The sequence below is a fragment of the Chaetodon trifascialis genome, chromosome 3, assembly GCF_039877785.1.
Source record: "Chaetodon trifascialis isolate fChaTrf1 chromosome 3, fChaTrf1.hap1, whole genome shotgun sequence".
In the NCBI taxonomy this organism is placed as follows: domain Eukaryota; kingdom Metazoa; phylum Chordata; class Actinopteri; order Chaetodontiformes; family Chaetodontidae; genus Chaetodon; species Chaetodon trifascialis.
The window spans coordinates 7,182,792-7,206,354 of record NC_092058.1 but is presented as its reverse complement, the minus strand read 5'-3'; the positions used below and the strand labels follow the sequence as shown (position 1 = coordinate 7,206,354).

At 44.1% G+C, this 23,563-nt stretch overlaps 1 protein-coding gene across 2 annotated transcripts in view; it reads left to right on the top strand.

Moving 5' to 3' along the window:
• Window positions 1-23,563, top strand: part of LOC139328679 (membrane-associated guanylate kinase, WW and PDZ domain-containing protein 3) — a 122,280-nt gene continuing 98,717 nt past the window's right edge. For both annotated transcript variants that reach the window (XM_070958598.1, XM_070958599.1), the window contains exon 1: window positions 1-442. In XM_070958598.1, coding sequence (XP_070814699.1) covers window positions 136-442 — 307 coding nt within the window. In that variant the 5' untranslated portion in view covers window positions 1-135. The remainder of the gene's footprint in view (window positions 443-23,563) is intronic.

The window sequence follows — 23,563 nt, the reverse complement described above, 5'->3', positions numbered from 1 at the left end:
ATGAAATCCCCAGCACGCCGGGAGAATAACTCAGGAGGGTTCATCAGGCCGCGTCACTTCGCCTTCGTTTAACAACATCAAACCGAGGCGACTGTAACCAGTTCGATCGTTAGTTGTTCCAGAAAGGGAGTAACCATGTCCAGAACACTGAAGAAGAAGAAACACTGGTCCAGTAAAGTGGTGGAGTGCGCGGTGTCATGGGGAAACCTGGGGGACTTTGGCTCCGTGGTGGAGGTCCTGGGAGGAGCAGAGCTGGGGCAGTTCCCCTACCTGGGCCAGATGAAGCTGGACGTGCTGGTGTGCCACGTCGGGAAGCTGCCCTACTACGGGGACGTCTTGCTGGAGGTGAACGGGACGCCCGTCAGTGGACTTACAAACCGTGACACCCTGGCTGTCATACGCCACTTTCGGGAGCCGATTCGCTTGAAGACGGTCAAACCAGGTGCGTCCCCGCTTTCTGTTCTGTGTCCCTTGAGCTCTGTTTGTAAAATGAGCGTTTTTGTTTTTTTTTTAAAATATGTGGCATCCACCAAACACAGCATGGTGATACACAAACGATGAAACGCCGGTACTGCCAGTGTGTGATCATCTCAAGTCAAACATCCTCAAATTTCTATACAAATAACATTAAAGGTTTGTTCTTAAACTCCCACTCACATACATTCCAGTAGGTTTATATCTCTCCCTGTGATTTCAGGATTTATACATGTCCGTAAAGTTGACAAAAACACTTCAATAGAACAAAAGGGTCAATAAAGTGAGTTTAGCTGAGTCTGCTTCCCTGCACACTTCCAAAAGGATATCCCAGACGTCTATTGTAAACCTCCTATACTGTCCCATAACTTCTAATTGACTGATTCTCTCACCACTTTGTCAGGGAGATCGAATAGTGATAATGGCAATAATGGCATGTAGCCCAGTTGGAGCCATCTAGGCTAAGTGCACTTACATGCATAGAAATAATGGCTAATTACATCCTCCATTATTCAAGCTGCTCCGCTGCCATTGGCCGCAGAAGCTGGAGTGGTTAGCTGGGTTGCGTCTCATCGTCTCATCGCTGTGCATCCAGCTCTCCAAGGATGCTGGCTGCAGCATCTAAACACTCTGATAATGAGGTCTAATGGCTGCGATGGCTTGGAGATCCTGCTGCTCTGCGCTGTGCTGGTTCTGACCCAAGCTGAGGTCCTCAGGTGAAGGCTTTTAGCTGGTGCTGGAGTTACAGTTGTGTGTATATGAGTGAGGAAGATGGTCTTACTGTGCCTGTGTGCTGAAGCTGGAACGTCTCAACAACAACTGAGACTCTTCCAAAGGTTACATCAGCAGCAGCAGCAGCTGAGACCCAGCAGGATCCCTGAAGATCAGCTGTGTGCACGCACATGTGTGCTTACGGTGTGTGTCGGCGCATGTGTAGTCATTCCTGAGAGCATTTTTATTAATATTCTATCAAATTTTAGATCTTTTATAAGCAAACAAGAGCTGAATGGAAGAATGTTTGCCTGGATTTATGAGCCCAGTGCCCATTAGTGTGCATGCACATGAAGGTGTGTGTGCATTTCATGGCTCCACACTCCCAAGAGCTCCTAACGCCACGCTCTCTGCCCCACTAACCAAGGATGATTAATAAAGGCCATGGAGGAACGACAGAGTGAGGGAGAGAGAGACGCACAAAGAAACAGAAGGGGAGAGAGAGAAGCATGGGGAGAGAGACATGAAGAGAGATGGGGAGAAAATCGGCTCTGCCTTTGGCTCCAGGCTTAACTCCCACGCGAGGCTGTTTTTGCTCTTTACAGCTCACAGGGAAGTAATAGGTGGCGAAGATGGCGAAATTCCTCATCACCCATTTCTTCATCGTCACTTTTACCAGTCTGGCCTATATGTCCATAGTCTCAGTCATATGGGAGGTTACAGCCAGCGTGCATCAGCTCCTCAGTGTTCTGTTCGCAAAAAGGCCTCACAAAGCCCCTCTGGCATCAGCATACAGATGGGGTTGTTATATTGTATGATTACGTATAGCGCATATGTGTCTGCGCTGTGTATACATTCCTGTGTGGTAGCCTCATGTTTAATTCACACCTCTTGCATAATTGAGTTAGCGAGTGGATTTTCTCCACTCTGATGGAGGCAGTGGGCCTGGAGGATCAGCTGTTAGCAGGAAGCCCGGGAAGCCGCGATGACATGACGGCGGCCGGCAGCGACGGACAGGCTCCGAGGGTCTACCAGATGTTCTCCCGTGCTCTTCCCAAGATCCTCCTGCGCTCCGCCTGCCTTGCCCTCTGGAGCTGGTGGGCTTCCCGTGCTGCTGCTGCTGCTGCTGCTGCTGCTGCTGCTGCCTCCGCCGCCGCTACTACTGCTGACAGCTGGGGTGGAGCTAGGAGGGGAGAGATGGAGAGTGTGCCAAGATGCAAAAGCAAAAATGGGGATTTGAGGCAAGAGTAGCGAGAGGCAGAATGCAAGATGCGAGTCTCTATGGAGGCTATTATCTATCTGAGCCATTGATCGAAAGGAATGTGAGCTGAAGGAGTTACGCTCAGCACTTCACTTCTTTTCTTTTCTGTTGCTGCTTCTGGTGCATCATATGTTCTCTAAGGAGAGCCAAGAGTCTTCTCTCACATGCATACGTCCTCACACACATACACTTTCGCTGCTTTGAAATGAAGAAGTTCACACTAAGCCTGCGCCAGGATTTCACAATGTACCGTGAGGTGGATGAGCCCATTTTCCTGGTATCTTTGATTAAGCTGGGAGACGCCTCTATTAAAAGCTCGGTGCTCGGTGCAGGAATCTATTTCTGCCAGTACCCCCAGCTAAGGATCGGAAAAGATGCCTGATGAAAAGCTTCATGAATGGCATCCCAGAATTCTCTTTCCGCTGCTCGGTTATTTTCTGCTGTGCCTCCTATATGTCTGCAGCTTCAATCACTGTGCAATCAAAACATACGTACAACCTGTAGCCATTTATATGCAGCTGAATGGATGATGACTCTGACATCAAATGAATAATTTCTCAGCGCAGCTCACAGTGGAGCCCGTGCAAAAAGCTCTCTTTTGGATGATTAATATGAGCCGTGTGAATGTATGAAACACATGCATACAAGCCCTCTCTCTTTAAAATTGATGCGCCCTCCCTCTACGGCTCTTTATGCCTCAGCCAGACTGTTGGAATTAGTTCTATGATATTTAATATAGTCAGGAAGTCTAACAGTAGTCACCGGATTGCAGGTGTGTTTAAATGAAACTCATTTAAATGCTCAGACCCTGTTGGGGAGTTGGAATCACAGCATTTTGATTGGAAGACAGTCATTTTATCTTTATTGATTTTAATTGTTGATCGTGATCGGTGTGATAATGAGAACATATTAAGTCTGCAGAATGGCATAACTCTTCTGTTTCTGGAACATGCTGAGCTTCATAGACTCTTTCTGCTCTTAATTATCTTTGAAATTTGAAGATCAGATTGCATAATGGGGTTCGCATAAAGCAGCGGCGGGTTCTGCTGGAGCTTACATTGAGAGTTGTCTGCTTCTGCTCACACATCAGCGTATTTTCCATTACCTGCTGATCATGCCAATAGAGAAGAATACAGGGTGACATGAGCCCCTAAGCCCCTGTATCAAACAGCAATAGTGAGTGTGGGTTAATCACATTAATGCACCTCTCATATCAGGAAGTGCCTCTCAATGGAATCATCCTCTTGACAGGCGATGCTTTGTCGCCGCAAAGAGATTTGCAGTCAGCTGCAAAAAAAAAAAAAAAAATGGGGATTGAGAGTGAGAGTGGAATACTGCAGCCCAGAGAGCCTGGTCAAATAGCTAGAGACATCTGCTCTCGCCTTAGAGACGTTTCTGACAGTCAGCTGAATGGAGCAGGAGAGCCATCACGTACACTGCCCCTTTGACACGAAACTCATAATAGAGGAGCTAATTTAAGGCTGAATGAGCTCTTAGTGATTTCAAAGTGGTTATGAGGTTTTTTTTTTTTTTTGCAGATTCAATAAGACTTTTGTTTGCTGCTCTATTGTGGGATTGTTAGCTGTTTGGTGCTTGCGTAGCTACTTTTGCACCTCTTTGTAATTTTAATTGCACTGTTGCCCGCCACGCATGTTACTGTATGTTGTCGACAGCTGTCTTGATGCTGCAGTGTAGGCCAGGCGTCCTTTGGAGAAAACATTCATCGGTGCCAACTGGCTGCATGAAGGCTGCTGAACAAATAGACAGGTAGATAAACTGATTACTGTACACACAGTGAACTATAGGTGGTGGAGAAATCTCATGTGCCTCATTAATATGTTACAATGCTGGTAACAGAATATAAAAAGGAAACTTGGCACTCACATGAAATATAAGCAGAATGGTGCATCAGCCCCTCTTCTGCTGCTGTCTTTGTTGAAACACCGCAGCTCTGATGTGCTCCTATATCGAAGAGCTTAAAGGACCATGCTGGTGTGTGTTGGCACATTTCAGCCCATTCACTGGAAATTTGTACTACGCTCCATTTTGCTGCTGACCATTTTGCGAAGCACGCTGAAGTGTTTCAGATTGCTCTGCTGTTTGCAGTTCATTTCACCCGCATCAAAGTAGGATTCATCTCCTGGGCACCATGAATATCTGTGCAAAATGCTGTGCCAGTACTTCTGGAAGAGCTTTGTCACAGTAGAAGTTAAAACTTTGACCTGTTGATGGTGCTAATGGAGATTTCAGGGGAGCACAAGAGTCCTAAAGATTCATCATCGTGGGACCATGAATGTCTCTGTGGTAATCCATTAAAAAGTGGGCCACAAGGATGGACCAGAAGACCGACACTGCCACCCCAAGAGCCACAGCTCTCGCGTGGCTAAAAGCATTATAACAGTATACACTTTTATATTAGGAAGTGTTAAATAGCATACAATTGAAAATCCATTCATCAGAGCACATTTGGAACTTCACTCCTGGAGTCTATGAAGGCCCACCATCACTGTTGGGAACCACCACTCTTAAAGCGTACTCCAGGAAGGCGCTGATGATTTGTCAGTCTGGGTACTTAACCCCTCGCAGCGTTTAAGAGGAGAGGCACAGCAGCAAACACTCGATCACGAGCCCTCCTGTTTTGTTAACACCGCCAGGCCAGTGGCATGCCACCGCATTCATCAGCCACCGAGGGTTCGCTCGTGCTGCACGGGGACACTTGAGCAAGGCTGTCAAACGGTAAATGCAAGACGGTTGCCACAGCGCCAGAGCACGACAATTAGCAGGAGTGTGTGTTCTCAACCTTCTAACCTCGCCTCATTAATGTCTGACTAACTTTCATAGCTGTCTCTCTCCGCGCTGCCTCTCCTGCTCACTTTGACTCGGAAAGACGTGAAGCTTCGGCGGTGATTTCGATCTTCTGTCGTCGTTCTCGTGATGACTGATGCATTTCGATGGCATTTATTGTGCTGAAGTGTGAGGCCTTTAACCAAATCCAATAAAAAAGTATCTTAGTGATTAAAAGCCTGCGAGTATCCTAAAAACTTGAGTGGCTCACACTTTTAAAATACTTTAAACTAGACGGAAAGGAGGATATGTCTATTTTCCTTCCTTTTTATTTGCTTCTTTGTAACCACTCCATGCTTTTTGTATCTGTTTGGCCTTTTGCTATATCATCCTACAAAGCATTTTGTTGATATACAGCTTGTTTGTCCTCAGTGACTCTCATCAAGCCTCTCCTGTATGTGCCTGAGGCAGCTGTCAGACTTGTAGTGAAGTGCTGCTGTCTTACTACACACACACACACGCACATGTTTGTACTTCTATCCTTCTGAGGATGCTAACTGACATAATGCATTCCCCAGCCAATAACCACTAACCATAACCTTAACCATCACAGCTCAAAGTCCAACCCTAACCTAAACCTTTAAACCGAGTCTGAACCCTCAAACAGCCCTTTGAAGGCCAGCCAAAACATCCTCACACCCAAAGTCTAAACCTCAGCACACATGCGCAGGTCTAAAAGTACACTGCAAAATGTCCATCTTGACACATACTTGAAATTAGACCTAAGACCTAAGATCAGATTTTTTCCCATAGATCTGCCTGATGCTGACCTATATAAATATGTTGCATCAGAAACAGTTCTTGCTTTCTTCTTGGTGAAATCAGATATCAAGATCGATGACTTGTTATATTGTTGTTGTTGTTGTTTTTTGCAGTGCAACCACCACTTTCCCCAAACATTACTACAAAGCAGAGCTGCCAACATCCCATAGCACTTTAGTTGAGCGCCCACTCTCTAATGCCTCGCAGTGAGTTTGCGGGGGCAGAGGAGGAGGGAGTCTGTGGGAGGAGGCGTAACGCCACTACAAAACAAACGAGCGTAAAGTTGCTCCCAACCCTACTCCAAGTCCTCAATAATTCATCAATACTAGAGCCGGATACTCCGCTCGTGTGTATGTGTGTATCTGTGTGTGCGTGATATTGGAGTAAAGCGTCAGGCTGCAGTCAAAAAGCATAGCGTGACTCCCGCTCCCCAGCACGCTGTCATTACTCCCACTTTAATCAAATTGCCGCTGCTCTTCTCGCAGCACATGCATTGACTGCATCTTAAACAGCATGATTAATGAGATGGTTTGGAGCCGGAGCTGTACGTTTTGAAAGTGATGATGAGTGTGTTTCGTGATGATTGCCCTGTAGATGTGCACTTTTGCTTCATGGATGTCATTCAGGCTCATATCCAGTGATGTAGATGTGAGTAGAATAGCTGGTAAAAAGTGATTTCTGGTTGATTTCAGCACTTTGCAAATAACCAGTGTAAGAAAGTTGGAACAGCATTTTCTGATAAGCATTAACGCCTTTTTGTCCAACGCCGTATCTTTCAATAATCAGGCCTGTTTGTCATGGCTACATTCTGGGGGGAAAAGAAAAGGCTATGGTAAAATGTAAATGGTTTATCCTTCGCACTCCTGTTTGTATTTGCTGAACTGGGAGGAAATCCTTCATGTCTTTAATCCTAAGGCCACCTATAGAAAGAGAATAAGTATCTTTAGAGTATAAAATAAGAAATATGAAATTGTGTAGCTTCAACAGTGTGTGGACTGACAGGAAGTTGTTCAGTATCCTCCATTTTTGGGCCCATGTTGTAAATTACTTTGTCATGGCGAGATGTTTGGTCAGGCTTCGGGGCATACAAGGGTGATCATGTTCCCCTGGGAGCTGACCGTGGTGACACAGGTCATAGTGACAGTGTTTAATGAGCAGCGTGTGTGTGTGAGAGAGAGGCAGAGGGGGGATGGTGAGGGGATGGAGGGGTCGTACCAGTACAAGCAAACCGCCTAATCTCTCCAACTCAACATATGCTACATGGAAAAAGCCCATTATGGGGAGTTGCATCTCCAGCATGGCAGAATTTACCCTCTAATTGCATCATCTATAACAGCTTACAATGGCATTGGTCATAAAGCTGTAAAGCATACAAATATCATTTGGGTGTTTATAGTATGTTGAATTTCCTCTGGTGTGTGTGTGTGTGTGTGTGTGTGTGTGTGTGTGTGTGTGTGTGTGTGTGTGTGTGTGTGTGTGTGTGTGTGTGTGTGTGTGTGTGTGTGTGTGTGTGTGTGTGTGTGTATATATGTTTCTATCAGTGGGAGGTTCTGGGGGATTTCAGTTCCTCGCTGCCTTCAGTCCCCATTCCAATTAAAGGCTGTGTTGTTGTCTTAAATGCCTGTTAGCGCTCGCACTGCGGTATAATGGCTAATTCTAATCCTGGCCCAGTGAATATGTATTTATTAGGGGCTCATAAAATAGTTTGTTGCATTTTAGTCGTATGTGGGGCTGTAACAGCGGAGGCAAATTTGCAGTTGGGGTGGGTTTCACTGCTGACTGAATAGATGAGGAGGAGGAGGCGACTAATGGGTACTGAAAGTGGTTATTTTTGCTTTGACCTGCATCCTATTTGCTCCTGTTATCTACTATTCTTTCTGCCTGCTTTGTGAGGAGCTGTGCTTTTCTCTGAGCATCACCACAACAGTGTGATATCTGCCTATCTATCTCCCTGTGACACAGATGTGTCACTCATCATTCTTTTCAAAACACGTTATATTTCCTCATGCATCCGCACAGTAGATGTCCAGATACCTGCCGCACAACCCCTGCAGCTGGTTGTACCATAAAAATTGATTTAGTGTTATCATTTCACCCCCTGGAAACTGCAGAAATCCCTAAATATGTAATCGCCCAAATAGGATCACAACAGGAGCTCAAAATCCCCAAAAGATGTTTATATGTAATACAGCTACAACACGAGTCTTCATCCCCAGTGTGACTTTCTCCTTCTTCTTCTCCTCCTGCTGCCTCATTCCTCAGAGTGCATCAGTCACATCCTGTACATGTGAAAGAGAATTGGGGAGGCGTGGGTCGTCTTTTGGTTGAGCATCGTCTCTGTCAGTGTCTGGGAGCAGATTGGAGGGGACGGCTGGTGAGGAGTCACTCCTCAGTCTGAGAGTCTTGTTTATTTTACCAGAGGCACAGCAGCCATACGGCGGCTGACTGACCCAGCACTGTCATGAAGGACGTTATCTTTATGCAACAATGATCGCTACACGCCACGGTCCCTCCACCCCCCCTTCAGCTGCGTTCGGTGATTGCACACTTGGCCAGCGTGCCGCTACCCACTTTCCTATTATCCAGATGTGCATTATCCTCCAACTGGTGTTTATCGCTGCAAGATAGGGGCTCAGGTCACCTCTAGACAGCTCACAGGTAATGGGCCTTGACATCTGAATTAGTCTGCTCTTTCAAAGGGTGATTAGCAAGCAGCTTAGGATTCTTGGGGGAAGCTGATAGGCAGACATAAACAGGCAGGGGCGACGGGCCGGTGGGGTGCTGCCTCTCTGTGGTTCATGATGGGAGGCTTGCCAGTAATACGGCTCATCATGAAATGGTCACGGTGTGGTTTTTGCAGATGACAGAGGGCGGGATGCAGGGGCCGACTGGGGGCAGTGCGATTATGTGTTGGCACTGGTGGTTTAGCCGCTTGAAGTATATAATTTTCATTATCTGATACTGCAGTGTGAACAGTGAACTGCGCTGCTGCCCTCATAAACTTTATGAATAGAAAGGCTTTCAAATTTTACACCGAAATCTTTTTCCTGTCTCTGTGTCTTGGCTGTGTGACTGGCTGGCCCAGCTGTTCTGCCCATCCCTTCCCCGGCTCTTTTATTATTCCTTGGCTGTGCGATTCGCTGTGTGCTTGTGGCGGCAGGGGAACGGCTGGCTTTGTAGAATCTTAATAGCGGTGAGCTAGCGCCAAGCCTTCCTTTCGCCGTTTGCTGCAGGCGTGTGACTGAATGCCAATGAGACATTAGGGTTGAGATGGGATGGATCAGGCCAGGCTGTGGCAGGCGGGATCAGAGGGACTGTGGAGCCCTTAACCAGGTGAGGAGCGTGCATGTCTGCTCCCAGAGGCTGCACAGCAAGAGGCGCTCTGTGTGTCGGGGTTATCGCAGCGCACCTAATCATCAGGATGCGCCCTCTTCGGTGCCTCTCTGTCAAAAGGGAGATAATCTAAGTGCATTCTGTTCGACTTTGACTTTGCGCCGCTCCCTCTGTAACATACTGCCCCAGAAAGTGAAGCTGTTAGATTAGACCTGTTAGATTCTGATTCAGGAATGACACAATGATAAATGACACCGAAGCAAGGGACACAGTGTAGAGTCTGTCTAAATCTACAGAGGTATGACCATGTACAGCTCAGCCCAGCTCTTCTTCTCTTCTCTTCTCTTCTCTTCTCTTCTCTTCTCTTCTCTTCTCTTCTCTTCTCTTCTCTTCTCTTCTCTTCTCTTCTCTTCTCTTCTGTAATTTGCATCCTCCCCTTTGGGTCAGGCTGGGTGATAAAATGTGATATTTTTCTTCATTTTCAGGGCGTAATAGTGTTTGATGATATTTGCTTTTTTCTGTTGAAAATGCGTGAATGTGATGTCTTATTAAAGCCTCCCTTCTAATAACACTGCTTATGCAGCTGCTTTCCGTCAACACGATCTCTTCTTGTTTGCTTATCATCGCAAATTATTTATTATTGCCTCTGTATAATCTGATGATGAGTGAATAAATAATACATCACTGACAACTGAAGGTTTCCTCTGGCAGGAAACCCAGTGTCACGCGTATGAGGTGAGGGATGACTGAAGTGTGTCTGCATGGACGTGAACCAGGAGTCTTCTTAATTCTGTAGGCGACACAGAAAGCACAGGCTGTAAACAGCACAGGACCTGTAAATGGAGAGCTGTAATGCTCACAGTCTCTTGTTCATGCACACACACACACACACACACACGCATCAGCACATTAATCTGTCTCTTTCACAGCATGCACATGGTTCTCCACATGACGCAGATGTTGCTAACAGTGGGATGGAGTGATGGGTGGATGCAGAAGCCCCAGTCACCCAGTCACTGCCTAATCTGATTACAGACGGCTTCACACAGTCGTCCCGACTGATGAGGAGAGGGCATCAGGGAACGGACAGATGGACGAGCCACGGTTGTTAACAGCTGTGGTTAACTCTGTTGTGTAATATACAGTTGTGGTGTTCAGGAAGAGGAAGGATAGCATTCCAATGTGTCGTATTAGCGGCTGTGTGGCGCCGCGGCTTTGATGCATTTGTGACACAGAAATCAGCCGATGCACGTGTTTGTCCGGTGCTGTGTTTTCAAGTCCTGAAGTTTACAGTCAACGTGTGTCGTCAAACATTTCTCTTCAGACTTCAGACTTGGCATTACTGAACCGTGGGTGGCTGTGACCCAGGAGCAAGAGCGAATTGACAAGAGCGAATTGCTCTCAATGGTCAGGAGAGCATCATGCACGGTAGCTCGGTGTGAGCGTCTGCGTGAATGAGCAGCAAAAACCTTTTAAAACGCTTTTGATAAAAGCGCTATATAAATGTAGCCATTTACTATTTCCATGTCCCATTATTCACCCTTGCTGTAGCGTTTTGCAATCGTCTATATTTCCAGTGTGAGACAGGATCCAGAATGGTAACACAGTGCACAAAGTACACAGGCTGAAGTAGAAAGAATGAAGTGCGTTTATATCAGATTGCATATAGCACACGTTTTACCATGGATTAATTAAGATAAACAAAATCAAGAAGCAGAGTGGCTCATGCTGATTAACATCACGCTCATTATGTTTTTTAGCCCCCCCACCCCACCAAAAGAAAAAAAAAAATCTGACTTTATGAGAGTTGCAACCAGAGTTGAGTGTTGGCAGCTGTAGCTGGAGGAGCTCGCTGTCAGATCCGCGGGGGAGCGACATACAGAAAATGTAGTGGAGTGAGCAGAGCTTCGGCTATTTCCTGTTAATTTTTGTTCTAAATGAGAAGCACATATTGAAGAAATGACTATTTGATTACCCCAGCAGACCAATTAGGATTTTTGAACAATTCACTAATGCATTTTTTTCGGCCTGTCACACAAAAATAATGAAGTCATAAAGGGGCATTGGTAACTCGTCTCTTCAATTATGTGCTGCTGCACTCACATCACATCTGGTTTTCTGTGCTAGTTGCAACATATATATCCAGCAGTCGCTTTAAAAGCCAACAGCGCTCGGCCTGCTCTGATCCAACTCTGCTGAAATACTGCAACACCTGCTGCTTCTCAGCATTTCATGAGCGAACCTGCCTGCCAACAGTCCCGCCGTGTCTTCAGGATGGCTTTTTTTCGAGCAAATAAACATGTTTGGGCCTCAAACTTGCACTTAAATCTGGAATCTGAAATGCTGGCAGCTCGGAGCCGCGGCGCCTCTTCCCAAAGGTTTCATTCCCTTGAGAGTGCAGATGCCGGGAATTACAGATACACTTCGTCAAATTAAAAAGATTTGCTGTGCGCACTAATATACATAATGTGAGTCAATGTCTTGGCTTTGTTCAGTCAGTGTTTGTGTGTTTGGCAAATATCAGTTCGCTAATGTTGTGAGGTTGCTAGCTGGCTGTTTTATTGCTCCCTTGCGGATCTTGTGGGCCCTGTCATTGCTGTCTGTGCTCATTTCTGGTCTTATGCTGCTGCCAGTGATGTGCAGTTAATTTGCATTGATATTAATTATGAATTAATGTCTTGTAGTGGATTAGCTTATTTTTCTTTTGTTAGGTGTTGTGCATTATGATGCTGGTAATTTGGGTAATGATGAAATATAAATACTCTAAAAACGTGAATTTTGACAACTCTGCTGTGATGAAAGTGACTTCTTTGAGGTCAGTTCTTTGCAGTCATTTTAAAACGCAGTGTTAAGCTGTGATTCATTTCTTATGTATGGAAACTTCATTCTTTATTGGCTCATTATGATGATGATGAGCTTCCTTTGTCAGACTTTGCACAGTTGAATGATGTGAAAGAAAAAATCCTCCGAGGTTGTTCATTTTACATTGAGGTGGCATCATGATAATGAAGCTCAGAACATGTCTTTCTTAAATTAATTTGCACAATTTGTCTCTCTTTGTTTGGTGTGAAGTGTTTAATGATCTGTTTTTCGTTGGTAATATAATGTATTGCAGAAGCCAAAGACAAATTTCCACTAAGGTGGACAATAAAGTAAATTTAACAACCTGGCAGCGGCATGGAAAGTCCTGACATAATAGATAAAATATTAAACAGCAAACATAAAGCGTAGAAAGAGATGTGATGTAAGTGCATTAAAAGCAGTCTGTCCATTTGTCTGGTTGCGGATCATGGAAGCTTTCTTACCGTGTTTAAGCTTTAACGACGGTCATCAACAATGAATCCTGGTACTCAGGCTATCTTGAGCTCCACATTTCTGACTAATTCAGACTCATAAATATGAAGGAAGCTTTCCTAAAGTGGCCTTTATAAATAATGATATTGCAGTGACTAAGTCTTTGCATGTCCGGAGAAACAGACTGGCCTCAGCATGCAAGGTACAATGATGAGTCAGGTATTTACAATTTTTAAGAAGTGCATCTCAAAGCGCCGGGATAAACAACAGCTGACATCCAAAGGATCTGTGCTGATGCGAACGAATTCCCATAATCCAGTAAAACAAGTTAAAAAAACTACAATATTTATTTGTTCTCGAACTCAACATGAAAGCAAGCAACATGAAAGTTTGTTTCTCAGGTAAAATCCTCCAATAAGCCTTTGAAAAAGTTTTCCCATTGTGGATTAAAAGAGAGACAGCCATCAATTAAAATCCAGTTTGACACCAGACTGCTGCTGCTTCCCTTTTGTGTGCTTACAATACGTGAAGTGCTTTGAAGTGTGTTTCTCACACTGGAATACGTCTTCTTTGATTCATCTGCGTTTCAAACTTACTGGAGTTCATATAGCTTGCGCTAAATATAAAACGTCTGTTGCGTGCGTTCAGACAATACACGTCAGCGTCACCGCTCTCTGAATTAAAACATGTCTGCGTGCTCATACGAGCAGGTGCCGCTGACGGGCTTTTATCCCGTCAGAGCTGCAAAGTGGCCAATAAAACTGAACACTCGTACGCTCTCCTCCCATTGTTCAAGGACTAGCCGCTCTCTGCTCTGTTGCACTTTGGTCTGTGTCTGCAATTTCATACGGAACGCCAGTGAAGCGTTCTCCAATTGTGGTTTTACCTCTGAAATTTTGATACAGATCTGTTGACTCTGTGTGTTTCTTCTCCGTCTGACCTCATGCCTTCTGTGCAAGTCGAGGCCTGTTGTGCTGCAGAGGAGTTAAGTGAGGAGTTAGGTTGTGTCACATGCGTAACTGCTCTATTTATTTGGAGATCTGAGCTCCATTTTAAAGCCAACAAAGAGCCTTGTTGTATGAATTGATGGAAAGTGTGTGAAACAGAGCATCTGGTGCCTAAAAACCAAGGGGTTTTTAAGGGCTGCAATTAAAAAAATTATTAAGAATTCATGTGCAAATTATGATGTTGATTAAAGGATTAACAGTTTGGTTGATTTAATGTCGGGAAATAGTGCAGAATTCCCATCAGAATTCTTCAAATGGCTTGTTTTGTTCAACCAACACTTCAAAACCAAAAGTTGTTGGGCTTATTTTCATAGAAGACTCAAAAAAACTAGAAAATATTCACATCTGAGAAGCTGGAGATTCTACATTTTGTGCATTTTTCTGTAAAGAAAAAGGTGTTTAATGACAGTGATCCTTTATCAAAGTCATTGCTGATTGAGTTTCTGTCAGTAAAATAATCAGTTGGTTTGAAGGAATGACTGTTTTCTTCCCCCAATGAGTAAAATGTGCAACAAATATCAGTGAAACACTAAAGGACGTCAAATCTCGATGTTCTCTTGTGAAAGCTGAACTTTGTGGGACCTCTGTCGCGGTTATACCATCTCAACAGATCTGTTAGTTTTCAAGCAGGGGTTGAGGCCCTGCTGTGACGCTTCAGGCCAGATGATGCAGCGTGGCATTATGTTCTCTCCTCTGATTCATTACAGACTCAGCCAGTTTGTGTTTTGACATGGCTGACTCTGACCCCGAGCCCCAGTCTGTCTGGATGGCTGTTTTTATACCTGGCTGAGCAGCCCTGCCACTGGCATTCACCCACACATGAACGTACCTACAAACAAATCCAAAAAGACACACTCACATGTGCGCACGGACACACGTGCTCAGAGCTGTCGGGGCTGGACGAGGCGAGGGCGGAAGCGGGTAAAAGGCGGTCTAGCTGTCCATCAAGCTGAGGTTTATTTCCAGGTAATTTGTGTAGGATGATAAGTGTTTTTTGCTTTGAAATTAGCATCAAAGTCTGACATTAACGATATTAATTTTATTATGGTGAATGTGATTGTGGCTGTCTGCAGGTTGACATTTGAACAGTTAATGAAACAGAAAAGGTTTCGCTGGGTAGACTAATGCTTGGGCCAGCAGAGACGACGCTCGTGAAAGTTAATTTAAAAATATGGCATGAAAAAGATGATGAAAATGACATTTTTAGCCCCGTCTAATATTGCGAGATGGAGGTTCATACCCATCCTTTCCTTGTTTGTTTGGTGCTGTCATTTTCAATAATGCATAGAATCACTTATGAGGGATATTATTTTGCACATTATTAACTTAAGGGAAATATAATCTTGCGTGCTAGTAAATCGCAAATTACAGAGCCTTCTCTATTGTGTTTTACACTTCATGTGATATCCAATTAACAAAAAAAGAATGAGTTGGAAAGCTCATATTTTCCCCCACTTGTCAAAACACAGCAGCGGCTCAGCTTGAGGAATCCTGCTGTCTATTGTCTGACAGCGTTCTTATAAATGTGCTTCAAATTACAGCATTGTTGTCTGCGCCTCTGTGGAGAAAATTAATAATAAAAACTCCAACTCCAACTAATATGCAGCTTGTGTGTTGACTGTATGGGGAGATGCAAAAGTCCACTACTGGACAGATTTTCAAGCACATTTTTTCATTTAAGCCCTCTCAAGCATCAAAACAAAACATGTTGCTCCTGGAGATTTTTGTGAGGGGGAACAAAAATCCAATTTTTGTATTGATAAAAATCCCATTTATGGCCCAGCATCGTAGATATATAGTTCTCTATTTGTGAGTCAGATGGCCTGGAAGGACCTCTGCCGTTTGAATTTTTAGGTTGTATTAACAGTAAAAGGATGCAAAATTGAAAGAACAATGCAGCCCTGGAAAATAGTCCGTTTGGCAGACTCTGTCTCGCACAGTGTCCCAGGCTCACAGCCGTGTACCAAAGCAATTTTGTTACTTTGGCACATAGAAACCAAAATTGATCTGTGTAAATAGACTGGATTGCTGCTGCACTGGAGGGGCCTTACGGAGGAACACAGATGAATATATCCACTTATCCATCCGTCCATCTGTCCATTCACCCGTCCAGCCAGACATCGCTTTCCTGACAGGGATGTTGCTCACTGTGACAGGCTTATTGACAGGCCAGAGAGGAGCTCGGGATTATGGGACTAGAGGACGACACGAGGGCTTGTCAGGCTGATGTGTAGGCTAAGGCTTACATGTTGTAGACAGAGCGAACACACCTCTGCGGCATGCATGGAATTCATGTGGCTGCACCTCGACAGAGAGGGAAGCTGTCTGATGAGAACCAGTGGAACCAGTGGCACCGTCGGACACGCATGTCGCTGCCTGCTTTTTATTTATCTGTCTCGCTCAGGACAAGGGTGGATACATGGGAGCTGATTTAATTGTGTTGCTGACCTTTAAAAGGGAAAGAAGAAAGCTATTAAATTAATTCATTTCATGGTCTGGCTGGTAAGCCGCTGAGGGAAAAAAACTTCTCTGTACATAATGTAATGCGCGTTGTATATTCATCGACAAAGCTCTGTCAGTAAAGCCTCTCGATCAAGGCGGTAATTCACATTGGGAGGAATCTGCTTTTTTAATATTTGCCAGCGTAAATGGAAGGAGTGGGTTCAAACGTTGTATAACTTGCAGACAATTTCACAATTTGAAACATAAGCATTATAAATGGGAACAGTTTTTCCATTGCAGTTCTGGGATTTTGAGGGGGATTAAGAAGGGATGCTGTGCGCCTCCACTGACTTCTTCAAGTCCAGCTCAAACTCTACATTTCACCATATTTTCACTTTTTACTGTTCCCAACAAAATTGGGTAAAACCACTCTGTGCTTCCGTTTCAGTTTTGTGTGACTTGAATTTATATTTGACTTTAAAGTTGTCTTTCAGGTTTCCCCCAGTCGCCTCTCACTCTTTCATAATCCCAGTTACAACATGTGCCAGCAGCTGATTGGAGCCTAACTTGATCCCAAACGGAATCTTGATAAATGTTGTAAATGCATATAAAATATGACCATGCATGCAAGATGTACTGTGTATATGAAATTAAATCATTTAATCATTTCTTAATCACTTACTCACACAGTGTCTTTTATGCATTCTTTTGAAAATACATAGCTTTGACAAACATACCTTTTTATAAAGTCGAGCATTTTAAGCATCTTGTTGACCACAGCATGGATGAGCGATCACGTTGCTTTTCATCCCCCCTCCAGGACATGAAGTCCAACCTGACACTACATATGACTTGCAACATTGAGGACAGACTTAGCCTTGGGTTATTTGTCAATTCTAATGTTCATATGTGAGAGGACGGGTCTGCACATTTGTATGTATGTGGCTGAGAGATATCGGATGATGTCTGCGCCTTCAGTGTTTCATGTCTGATGTTTTCATGTCAGTAATTAATCCAAATCTTGAGGGAGCACCTTTTTAAATGGGCAAAACGGAGAGGCGGGCGTGGATAAATAGATTTGTTTTTTGACTGTTTATCCTGATACTTGAATTCTGAAACATGTCTGAACCACAGGTGTGGAGAGGAGCAAGCTGCCACTGCAAAGCCCTGCCTGCCTTTGTGCAGAGAATGGGTTGAATCATCCTGTTCTGCAAAGCCAGTGATTAAGACATCGGTATTCAGATCCGCCCAGCCAAACCAATGATGATCCCCAGCTTCATATTTTAACTGCACCCTGCTACAACAGCTTCAAATCCCTGCAGCAGCATCTTCCTCTTAAACATGTTAAAAGCCTCCAAACAATATAGTATCCAAAAACATCATAATTTTGATATGTTTGGAGGGCCGTTCAGCAGGAGGTGCAGATTCCACAGTCGTATTTTGGTAGCGGATTTCACGCTGTGAGGTTTCCAGTTTACGTCTGAAAAGCAATTGTTGCTGCGATAGAGCTGGATTTCATTTTCCAGCGGCAGCCATTGCCCTCTTATCGCTCCTTTCACTTTGACGCCTATTATAATAGCTTTACACAGACATGGGAAGAATCCCAGCAGCCTATTACCCCTACCTGCATTCAATTTACATCAGCTCTTCCTGAAACGCTAACCCCACCCTGTCCCACGCTGCATTACACTGCTTTTTTATGAGATGAAAGAGGGAAAAGAGGAAAAAAAGGTCTGAAAAGCAGGGAGGAGTGTACACGCATGTGTATAATTTTGCAGACGGCCTTTCTTGGAATATAAACGTCTAATGTTTCCAATACAGAAACCTTTGAGAGATTACAGAGTGAGGAAATGAACGCCCAGGCTCAAACATGTTAAAGGATTCAATGTGGGAAGAGCTTCAATGCTTGCAGTGCTTTTATATTTTGACATTTTTCATTCAACTGTAAAGTACTCTCAATGGTTGAAAAACAACACCCTTTTATACAAAATACAACAGGATGCTCCAGAGAATACGATGAGAAATCTCAAAGCAAGTCTGTGTATCTTTTGCTGAGCACCATTCACTGTGGCCACAACTAAGGCATGATGATAAAATGTCCATATTTAGTTAACATTAGTAGGCGTTACCCACCGTTAGCTGCTGGTCATGCCTAAGCAGCAAGCGCCAAAAACTGCAGTTCCCCAAATGGCCACTTGAGGCTGGCTGGAGTCCGTCCCCATAGACCCCCACATAAAAACAACCTTACATGTCATTTATTTTACATTTCAACATGTTTACAGCCAGGGGCAAAAAAAAATGGTTTTGGTCTCTATGGCTTTAAGTTATGTTTAAATATGACTGTCGGCCAGTCACTGGGTTTCACCAAACAGGCTTCAATCGACCCGCCTCAGCTTCATCCGTGCTGGAGCCACCATCGCTGACCCTCACGAAGGCTCTGCGGGAACCTGTGGGTGACGTCGCAGAGATTACGTCCATGTTTTATACAGTCTGTGGTCAAAAATTATGATGACACTGACTGCAAACGTAATTCACTCTCCGCAGGGAAGCTTTAAAGCGGTGCTACTGGCCTATCAAAGAGATTTAAATTGATTTTCCAGTATAATGTAGACTTTGTGTAGCCTTATTATGCACTGTGCAGCTGTGTTATGGAGGACTTCAGTTGAATGTCCTTCATTCTTGATTCTTCTGTATGGATTATGGAAAACTTGGGATGTGGTTCAGGAGGGCAGGGTTGATTTGTAGATCCTGGGGCAGAAGACAGTTGCCTTTTTGTGATGTAATGGAAGACGTAATGTTCATGCCTGACAGATATTTCACCTCTGCAACAGTATAAGGACTTAAAAATCCATTAATACATACATATATGATATGATAAATACTGGAGTGCATGTGGTATTATTGGATAGGAGCAAGAAAAAAAAGGTAACTGGGCCATTTGACTGAGCCCTTTGACGGTATAATCAAGCTCATGGTGCATTTCATCATCCGTCCTTTACATAAGCAGATATGCAGATATTTATATCAGGTGCTCTTGTTACCATGATTTCATAGAACGGGCAGTGTGATCATGGAGACTTGTGAAAGCTGTTGCCAGGTCAAAGACATTTTTGTAACATGGCCTTGTCAGCTGCTCTCACATCAGATCTCCTTATCTTAGAAACGCTGTGTTTATGACCCTTGGCAGTTGCAGCACATTTAGAAACAAAGCACAAGCACAGGAAAGGAAACTTGGTAAAAGGGTAAAATTAGCCATCTTGAATAATAAGTCTAGACTCGAGGTACAAGTTTCCATGGTAACAGTGCTGAAGCGTGCTCTGCCAAAACCGAAAAGTTAACCAGTCTCACTGGGATAAATCAGACCTCACACAGGATTTACTTGTTTGCATCAGCGCCTGAGATGGGTAGCTGTCGCTGAGACGGCTGACCTCTGGCTACCCCACGGCATCCTTACTCATCGCCTCGCGTGCGGGAGCTCCACCCCTTCATCCGGGCGTTTAGGCCCGAGCATTTCTATTATTGGGCTCTCCTGCATTCATCTGTCAGCGGATGCTCCGTGATGTGAGGTGGCAGGCCGCAGAGGCACTGAAGCATTTCCGCTCCAAGTGCCCTCTCTCCCCATTTCCCCTCTTCTTTTTCTTCTTCTCTTTTGCTACCATCCTCTTTTATTTGGCTCCGTTCCTCTCTTTTGCCCATCTGGCTCTTGAACAGACAAGTGCACGAGGACACACATACTGTACACACATCCATTGTGCTCTCAGTCTCACACACGCACACGCTCTTGCTTTGCCATGGGGAGCTGTGCTAAGGTGTGTGTCTGTGTTGAACCGCTTGCCCTCAAGTCAAGGACTAGATCATTCAAGCATCGCCTGTAAAGAGCAAAACAGTATTTTTTTTTTACTCGTAGCTTCTAATGCGTGCTTACATTGTGCTTACATAGATAGAGTTAAGAGCTGTGTGTGCATTTGTGTGTGTGTGTGTGTGTGTGTGTGTGTGTGTGTGTGTGTGTGTGTGTAGGTGGGTGAATGAACATGCCCACATGTGTCCCGGGAGCTGACAGAAAGAGAGGCTTTAGATAAATAGTCCATTGTCTGCTGCAGAGCTGGACGGGAGTGCACTGCTCTTGTTGCTCGAGTAGAAAGCAGAGGTGGATAACTGGATGTGCCTGCCTTACTGTTGATTTAGAGGAAGGATATGAGCCACCTCTGGCTAGTCGCTGCTGCTCTCTGAGCCGGTATTTCCAGATCCAAGGCGTGTCATTTACCATAGCATGTCAGCAGCCATGTGTGTTCTTGTATTGGTGTACTCAGGAGCAGCAGGGGAAGAAATGTTCTTATTCTCTCGATCTTTCAGTGAAGTCCTCATGGGACCACTTTTCTATCATTGAGTAAACAGACCACCCTGACTCAGTGACATGTTTTATGTATATTTCACATCATATTCAGTCCGTAACAAGTGCACAATTAACCCCAAAGAGCGAATGCACTAACTGCAGGAAGTGTAAAATGAGCAATTTAGATGAGCTAGTTATTTTTTGTGAATATTGCATCAGAGAGTTTTAGGAACTTTTTATGCAAGTCTGCTTTTATTTTTAACAATCATACGTACTTAACAGGCTTCTTGTGTGAATATAGTTTGTATTCAGGTCTGTGCCCTCATGCAGTGAGATTTTTTTAAAGGTTATGTTTTTAAAAAATCATCTAAGATTTAGAGAAAATGAGTGAAATGCTGAGATATAGCCCTAATGTATATTTTCATATTAAGATACACATATTCACCATTAACAAGTTGCCCACTATTGTGCATATTAGCAGCATATTTGCTCTTTATTAGTCATCATAAAACACTTAATGCCTTTTTTTTGGGGTGTTAGGGGTTAAGGTTAGGCTATTAATGTGGTAATTCATGTACAACAGCTCCCTCACTGTCTATCAGCAGTCCTTAGGAGGTTATTGAGGGAAAACCCTTGAAAAATGAATAGTAGTTGGAGAATAGAGTCGTGAAAAATAAGGCACTTGCTCTATGTGACCATTCAGTTGTCAGTTATTCTGAATTAGAATCAGCTTATGATAAGGGCTGTTATGTGAATGCCGTCAGTTATATAATGCCGTGCGTATGGATGCACATTTAGATGTGTGTGTTTCCGCTGTCAGAGTGAGATCTTCCATCTGAAAGCTTTAGGTTTTCCCTTGATGTTTGACAGAGATGGAGATGACTCCATCACGCGCACGTTCAGGTCAGCAGTCAGGAGTATTTCTGCGCTACTCCGAGCACACGCGTTAAATGATCAAATGCGGCTCAGTTGTTCAGGACCTGAGTGAGTTTGTATTTGTGTGTGTTATTTATAGACCACTTTGTAGCTGCATTGAAGGTTTCCCATTATGAGGGAAACAAACGTACTCCTGCAGATGCAGACAATCGCAGCATGTGGCTATAAACCTTTCTGAACTGAATATCGCATTAAAAGTGCGTTTTTTAATGGTGCCACAGCAGAAAATTGTGCATACACAGTTGACTTAAAAACAGGTGCAGAATTGGGGCTCGATAGCATTTTGTCAAATCTGGATCCAGTATCAGATCAGATGATGTGAATCCTTTAAGTCTTTTATCAGATCTTTTCAGATGAAGTCTGTTAAAAAGTTAGACGTAAGTTGAATTTTTAAAAACTCAAATTGACATTCAGAGAACTCAACAAAGAAGACAGATGAAAGATTAACTTAAATCATGACGTTAATTAAGTTATTAACTTGGAACTGGATCCACACTGTTTGATCTTAACCCTGATGATTCGTCAAACACTGACAGGGACTCGCCAGATGCTGAGATCTCTGCCTTTGCAAATTTCTCACAACCTTGAAGCAGATAGAAGTCACATCAATGCCTGATTTTAAATTTGACCTCTTATTCATTAGTTTAATATCTCTACTCGATGCTGTCTGAGTTCTTCTACTGCAGAAAACTACATCCTCCGTGCTCCTGCGAGGAACGTTTAAAGACTATGACCTATTTTACATGCGTACATCATGAAATGCGATCTGAAACGGCAGCCTCAGCAGAGTTTTTTACAGCGAGGATATTTCTCTCAAAGTTTGTTAGTTATCAGATATATCCTTCAGTGATGAAAAATCTCATTTCCATCTGCTCTGTCAGGCTACTAAGATCCTGCTGCTGATTTCACGTCACGTACAATCAGCATGCTTTGAGCCACCGGCTCACATTCAGTCTTTGAAGTAGTCTGCTTTTCCCTTCCCTGGTCCCTTCTCCCATGCCAATACTTTTCCCTCCCTCAAAGCTGTGTTCCCATCAGTCCCTGCTTATAACTGGGGCATGGCTGCGATTGTTGTGCAGCATTTTTTTTACTGAATAGGGCTGAGTTTTTGTGATAAATGCATACATCAGGATTTCCTCTTATGCATGCAGTTTTGAGTTTGGCCTGTGCGTACATGCAGGCCAGAAGAGAGAAACACTTGTGCTGATACGCACCGCTCCCTGTCCTGTCTGCACAGAGACCTGTGAAATGATCAATTTGCATAGCGCCAGGCCTGTGCTTGACAGAGTCTCTGTGTCGTGAGATGGATTGTGATTTTTGTTCGGCTCTCGAGAGGGCTTCCTCCCGTGGAGTGCTTAAACGCAGAATTGATCTGTTTACTTCACCCTCGAACATGGAACTGGTTCAATTGGAGCTCGAGCTGATTGAAGATCTTGGAGTCAATTGCACCAAAATGAAAATCACTAACCAGTTACATCTCACTCTTAGCGGATGACTGCATGACTCCAGTCGACACCCTGTCATGTAAAATCATTTCCCCTCCAATCATTCAGAATTATGTCGTATGTGTTGTTTTTTGTTTTTTTTTTAAAGCAGCGGCCGTTATCAAGCAAAAATGAATATGTCCTATCAGGCCCCTGAAACGTGCTTTTAGTTTTGGGCTGTTGGTCGCACAGTTTCTGACATTTTATTGATCCAGTGATTATTCAGTTAATCAACAGGCAATAATCAATCATTATACCATGGTCTGTGTGAGTACTCGATTCTGATTGGCTGCAGGGTGTCCGTTAAAAAGTACTGTAGGACACCTTTAAAAAAGTTCCGGTCAAATAGCCCGATTGTTCTAAATGATTGCGCTGGCTCGAACGCTAGTTGGTAACCGTGGCAACAGAAACTCAGAACATACGTTAGCATACGTTATTTCACAGTTTATTTATCGCAACGGCAAGACAGCAGACAACAGGAGTGATTTTATAGTTTCCTTTAACCTATTTGGTGAATTTGATAATTTTGAAGACTGGGATGCAGCAGAAGAGAAAGAGAGAAGAGAAGATAAGAAGAAGGAGGTGCGACACGAGGAGGTGACAGCGGAGGACCGAGCTCAGGTTCTGTGGCCAGAGCCGGTTACCTTGGCAACGCGTCACGACGACAGATATTAAATAGTCC